Genomic DNA, 6,898 nt, shown 5'->3' with positions numbered 1-6,898 from the left:
ACATGGCCAAAGGGACGGTTACCTTTCTGCTCAGTCCTACCGACCACCTGTCACTTCCCACTGCACACAGGCGACAGGGAGGAGGAAGGAATGAGGATTACTAATCCGATATGCGACGCTGGACAAATCGGGGCACTTGCACCTGAGTGCGCACCGAATACTTGCAACCACCCTACTTGCCAGGAGTAGCGAGGGCCGCCCGAGAGCTACGCAGAAAAAAAGCTGAAAACTCCCGGCCAGGGAGTAGGGGCTGTCCAAGGCAGGTGGACGGTGCGCAGCTGGGTCTTCAGACCCCAAGCCCGTGCGTTTGTTCAGAAGCCCAAGGGGCCGCAGCACGCAGGCATCGCGCAACCGGAACAGACGTCCCCCAGCCTCCACCTACCTCCCGGCTCTGGCGAGCGCCGGACGTGATTCGGAGATTGACAAAAATAAACGTGCAATCACAAACTGCGCTAACATCCCAGAAGTTCAGTACTCTTACCTTCACAGGACAGCACCTCTCGGCACACATGGATGCTCAGTCGCCACCAGAACTTACCTGTCTCCATCCCTGAAGATGTCACGGTAGGCGTCGGTGGTGGAAGATACACGACAGGATACTTACGTGCGTCTGTCGTTACTTTGTAAACACCAGTTGCCCGAATGCATGAATGTTTCTTCTCCAATGATAAAATGGCACAAAGTCAAAATATGATGTGTTTCAGTTTTATTTTCCTATCTCAGTTTCAGTAAAACATTCAGAGAACTGATTGACACATATCATAAACTATCACCCATATACAGTATATATAGACTGTTCCTGCTTTTCTTTTTTGAACACGGAGACTCCATCTCTGTTCTGACCAAAGTGCAAACCGAGACACACTACAAATGAAAAGAGAGGTGTATGTGGTCTTTCTACTCTCAGGTAGCAAAAGCATGTGCACCATCACAAGGGAAAAGCGCCGAGGAACCATTCGCATCCGGCGTGTTAAAAAGTCAAGCAATCGGTACCACGAGAGTACCTCCAGAACCAGCAGAGTTGCAACATTAGTCAGTGCTGTGAAAGAGGTTCCTGGTTTTTCATTTCTCCACCACCACGCTGCTAATTGGAATTTAAGCCCTCCTCACAGTGCAAATATAAAAGTGATCAAAGTCAGGGTTTTATGGCAACCTTTTGCTAAAATATATTCTATTTTAATATACATGCTATAAAAGTACACTAAAAAGATCTTTAGAGCTCTGTTAAAATTAAGAATTTACTTTTTTACATATAATGTACACCCACTTTTAGAAAGTATATTTGAGAAAAGGTATTTGTGACACCAAATATTTCTAACCTATTTTGTTTATAATATTGATTTTATAATACATGTATTCAGTAGTGCTCTCTTGTAATTCTGTGCCTCAATGCCTAACCAATTACTTTAAATAAAAATGTAGAGGGATCTGTGAATCTCCAAGGAGTTCTTACTTGTGCAGACTACTAAATTTTTAACGTAAGTTCCTATCACAAAATTCTCATTTTTTAAACTTTGGTGTCCTAAATTCCTCTATGATCAACATCTGAAGCTGCTCATGAGGCAAGGAAAAAATGAGATATGTTGAAAATTGACTCGTAGGTGGCCTGCTTTTAAAAGCGATCATTCCCTCCTATGGCATTTCCAGTGCCAGTTCTAGATTTTCAGGGATAGTGTGAAACACGCTGAGCACACCCGGCGGCGAGGAACCAGGCGAGCGCAGGCCAGACCGCGAAGCGGGGCGTCGGTATCGAGCGCACCTGCGTCCGCCGTAGTCGCAGAGGACGCGCGGCGAGGCTGCGGGAGTGGAACCCGGCACGCTTGCAATCTTTTGTTTTAGGTGTAGTGGCCGGACGGAAATATAAAATAATAGAAATTTGTTGCTGATTTAAACAAAAATATTTACTCTTTTCATTGGCAAAACATTCTTTAAAATATATCTACTTCTCCCGTCTGAACGTTTCACCAGAAGCACTGGGCGGATTCTCAAGGTTCGGTGCCGGCTGCTCAGCAGTCACTGCGGCCGCGGGGGGCACACGGCAACTGCTCGCTCACGTCCACGGATGAGAACTTTACTCTCACCTGGTTACAGTGTCCAGTCACCAAAGGAAAGGAAAGGTATGGCATTCGTGTGCTTTTTGTTCTTGGCAGGAATCACTTCTGCTTGATTTCCATTCTTAGAAGAAAAAATCACCAGCTGATGTCCTCGGATTGTATGGCATGATGCAAACAAGCAACAGGACAGAGGCTAGCTGTGACCAGGAGGCTGCGCTGGGACTGGGTCTCCAGGCAGATCTTCCTTCTTGCCAGTGAGTCTCCAGTGGGCTGCGCTGGAGTGAGGCAGCCGGGACGCGGGGGCGGGACACTCTTACCCCACCCGGCACCCCCTGCCCTGCTTCAGCCGCCCCTCCACTCGCGACCCTGCGCGGCGGCCTGTGTGTTCTCGTGGCTGCAGAACTCATGGAAGCTGGTTCTCGGGGAGGCAGGGAGAGGAGACCCATGCCACGTGTCCTTGTCTGAGGCTGCCTCCTGAGCTCCCGTCCTCTGCGGAGATCTGTGCAGGACCTGTTCATGGTGTTATTCGTAGCAGAATTCTTTGTTTCTCTGGATGAGTTTTTGCAAGGTTGTGTTTTTCCAAACAATTTTATCAGAAGTAGGGTTTGATGCCTGCTCTAACCAATAAATGGCAGAAACTTCAGCCTCCCTCTCCTGAATTTTTTTTTCTTTTCCCCTATACCTTGAGGACAGTATCTCCTGGACTCTGAACCTACCTAAAAAAGAGTGTTTTCCCCTGGCAAATGATTACTGCTTTGAAAAGTGGACAATCTTTTTTTATTTTTTTGATCCAACTAAGCCCTTTAGAAAATACTTCAGACTATGTGAGGAGGAAGCGCAGAAGTGACTTCCTGTTGTGCCTTGCATAAAACATTTTGCTACGATTAGGAGCAGCTCCAAGTGCGAACGTAAATATTTGTGCAAACGGGCACGCTGCCAGGTGCGATTTTAAGACATCCTCGACTTACTCATTTGATAGTGCTTGACTCTTTAAAATACAAGTCTTTTAAACTATGAGACCCAGCAAGTAAGAGGAAGGAAGTTCACATCAGAAAACACACTCCAGAAGAAGTACAGGATATGCTGCTGGCAACTGGCTACTTATTTCATAACTGAGACCGAGTGTTTGTTAAATATTCACAGTAATTTCAGAGAGAAACATTCGTGTCTGAACAAACTTCAATCTATTACATGTTCAACCGTTTTTCTGTACAATCAAAACTGCATCTGTCAGTGCTGCTCTGGAGAGTTCCTTCTTGCCAGTGCTTCCCCTCTAGATCCAGCTATACCTTCAGGGTGGGCTGCAGGATTCCTTTCTCAATGAGATGAGTCTTCAGGGTTTTATATATATTTAGCTGCTGCTCTGGTTGAAGCACCAACAACTGCTGCAGCACTTTGCTGGGATTTGGACCCCTGATGGTAAGGCAGAGAAGACAAAGTTCATGCTACTTGAACAGGGCTGAATGAAGTGTATCTCCCCAATTTAAAATAAACTATTCCTTTAAGTGTGGAGTACCAATCTTTACAGAATCGAAAGAGCTCTTCATAAGAGCTCACTTTAATGTCCAATGTTTGTGTCAAGGGGATAAAAACCCAGAATTATTCTGCTTTGAGAAGCACGGAGCACAGGTGTGGAAAGCAGGCACAAACACAAAACCCAAGGACAGTACGAGGCAATTTAGGACGTGTAAACTAAGCTCCGTGAAAATTCTCAAACGGACAACCTGAGTTAAAAGTGGGGATAAATAACAAGTCCTGAGATTGGACAAGACACAAAAACTATTCTGTAAGTATAAACCAAAAGGGGCATGAAAATATAATGTAAATGTTTAGCTTCAAAGAAACTTCAGATGATGGAAGGTACTTTGTTAAAGAAATAGCCCCAGGAAACTATGAATGTTCAAGAGACAGAACACAAGAGACAAACACACACTGAGCCTAGCACCAAAGTCCCTATCTGCGATATATACCAGGTGCCATAACCTTTGTTCAAAGAAAGTCTTAGGGCCAGGAGTGGTAGCTCACGCCTGTAATCCTAGCACTTCGGCGGGTTCAGGTGGGAGCATTGCTTGAGGTCAGGAGTTTAAGACCAGCCTGAGCAACATAGCAAGACCCCATCTCTGCTAAAAATAAAAAAACTGACCAGGTATGGTGGCACTCCTGTAGTCCCAGCTACTAGGGAGGCTGAGGCAGGAGGATGGCTGGAGCCTAAGAGATTGAGGCTGCAGTGAGCTACGACGGCACCACTGTACCCTAGCCTGGGCAACAGAACGAGATCCTGTCTCGAAAACAAAAGGAAGTCTTATGTAAACCCCAATATACAAAATCAAAGCAGATCTGCTTTAAAATCCAATAGGATAAAGCAAGATGTAAGTAATATACAGGGAATGGCACAGAATTCTGAGAAAGATGTTTCCATGGTTAAAGAAATTTATGATTTACAACAGACCGTTCAAATAGAATTACAGGAAGTAGAAATCCCAGCAACAAAGAAATACCTGCCATACAGTGATAGCGCAGTGAGCATGAGTAGAGGAGCTATTTACTCTGCAAATCTTTGACTTAAAAAATTGCACAAGAGCCCAGATTACCATCCCCTGGGTCACCTTAATGCATGTGGCTCATCTGCCAGAAAACTGGCCACATGCCCCTAACACTCAAGTCGGGACAGGGCTGGTCTCATTACATTTCTTCAAAAGACTCAGCAACTTCACAGCATGAGCCCAGAGCAGGGACCACGGAGAAAAGGAAGGCCATTTTAGCAAGTTCAGCGAAATGCAAAATTGCATCAGCAGATGCTCCCAGTTAGCGACATCCTGGCATTGCCACTGCACTTCTAACAGTCTAAACGTTTGCTTCCAAAAGGGACAACGTGGCTCGGCAGGACTTCCCTCTACTGAGAGAGTAGCAAATTTTAAAAAAAGAAAGAGTATGAGTTAATGCCCTAAAAAGCTGTCTTCTTCTGAAAATGAAGTTCTAAAGATTTAACCACTAATTACTAATCTCCAAATATATCAATAAATAAATACTCAAATAGGTTAAATACTTTAATTAAAAAGACAAAGATTGTCAATGGGGTTATAAAAAAAAACAAAGAAAAAACCAGCCATATGCTTATTAGAAGAGAAAAGAGAAACACATTAATTGTAAGGATAAAGAAATACTAAAAATAAAAGGAGAGAAAAAGAAATACTATGCAAACACTAACCAAAAGGAAGTGGACGTAGCTATTCTAACATCCGACAAAGCAGGCTTTAAGGCAGGCAGTAAAGACGGACGTTACAGAACGACAGAAGGGCCAACTCGACAAAGAGGTGTGACGAGCCTCAATTTGTAAATACCTAACACAATCTCAAAATACATAAAGCAAAACTAACAGAACTAGAAACAAAAATGGATGAATTTACAATTTACAAAGCACTCTTTGCAACTGATAGAACAAGCAAACCCCCGAAAAAACAAAAACCAAGAAAAACAAAAACAAAATTAGTCCAGAAGATCTAATTAAACTTCACCTGACTGACGTATGCGACACTGTACCCAACCACAGAACGCGCGTCTGCTGCACGTACACGTGGAATACGTGCCAGAAGAGACAGCGTGTGAGGCTACAAGCTGAGTCTCAAAAACTATTAAATACTGAAACCATGAAGAGTGTGATTTCTGACCCACATGGAAATCTCAACAAAGGAAGGAAAATGAGAAAAATCTCCATTTGTTTGGAAACTAATCAATATACTTCTAAATAACCCATTTGTTAAAGCAGATACAATACTGGAAATAGGAAAATATTTGTAACTGAATAATGAAAATACAAGTATCATTACTTGTAGGATGAGGATAAAGTGATATTGAAGAGGAAATTTATAGTCACAAGTGGATATATTAGACAAGAACATCAACAACCTAAGCTTTATCTCAAGAAGCTAGAAAAGGAACAGCAAATCAAACCTACAAAAAGAAGATAAAGGAATGAAAGGTGAGAGTGGAAATCAAAGTAGCAAATATACAGTAGAGACAATTAACAAAGCCACAAGCTGATTCTTCGAAAAGATTAATGAAATTGAGGAACTCCTAGCAAGACTGTCCCCCGATCCAATAAAATTAATACAAAAATTCTCACACCGCTATGAGTATATATTTAAAATGTGCATTTAGGGATTTCTAAAAATGTGTTTCCTCCAAATAACACTATGAAAGAAATCCATGTTTTCTATGGCTCAGATGCTATTAGTAAGTGTTCTGGCTACAGGCCCCCAGCAGAGGCCACGGGAAATAGAGCTCCCATGTGGGTGACGTGATCAGCCTTCACAACCCAAACTAGCACCGTGGGGTAGATCCAAAACATTAAGGTTTAATAACAAGAATAAACCACCCTATATAAAATAGCAACACCCGTCCACCCACCCACCAGCCACCCCCTGCACACACAGCCATGACGCCCAGACTGCTTTATTTTTCTCCGTGGCCCTTACAACCATCTAACAAACTGTATGTAACTGTTCATTGTCTGTTTCCGACCTTCTCCCTCCAACCTCCCAACAAGAAGTTCCGAAGGCAGAGACTTAGTTTGGTTTGTTCTCTGCTACATTCATGCCTAGAACATTCTACCATATGTCACAGGCACTTGAGTAATAATTGGTGGACTGGGTGGATGATGTTCTCCTCCTTCTTAACTCTTAAGTATTCACGATTCCTGCAATGCCCACAGTTGGGAAGTTAAATATCCTCATGTTTCAAATCCAATACCATCTCCTGTTAAGGACCATGACATATACCGCTGTTTTTTGTAAGTTGCTCAAATGTATGTAAAACAATTGTAATTTAACCATACTGCTCGGGCT

At 43.2% G+C, this 6,898-nt stretch overlaps 1 protein-coding gene across 1 annotated transcript in view; it reads right to left on the bottom strand.

Moving 5' to 3' along the window:
- Nucleotides 1–2,842: 2,842 nt before the first annotated feature.
- CDS1 (CDP-diacylglycerol synthase (phosphatidate cytidylyltransferase) 1) overlaps nt 2,843–6,898 on the bottom strand; it is a 40,892-nt gene continuing 36,836 nt past the window's right edge. The window contains exon 13 of the mRNA XM_012647172.1: nt 2,843–3,467. Within this exon, the coding sequence (XP_012502626.1) occupies nt 3,338–3,467 (130 nt within the window). The 3' untranslated portion in view covers nt 2,843–3,337. The remainder of the gene's footprint in view (nt 3,468–6,898) is intronic.

Source organism: Propithecus coquereli, unplaced genomic scaffold (assembly GCF_000956105.1).
Source record: "Propithecus coquereli isolate 6110/MARCELLA unplaced genomic scaffold, Pcoq_1.0 Scaffold26, whole genome shotgun sequence".
Taxonomy (NCBI): domain Eukaryota; kingdom Metazoa; phylum Chordata; class Mammalia; order Primates; family Indriidae; genus Propithecus; species Propithecus coquereli.
This window is presented reverse-complemented; position numbering and strand designations above follow the sequence as displayed.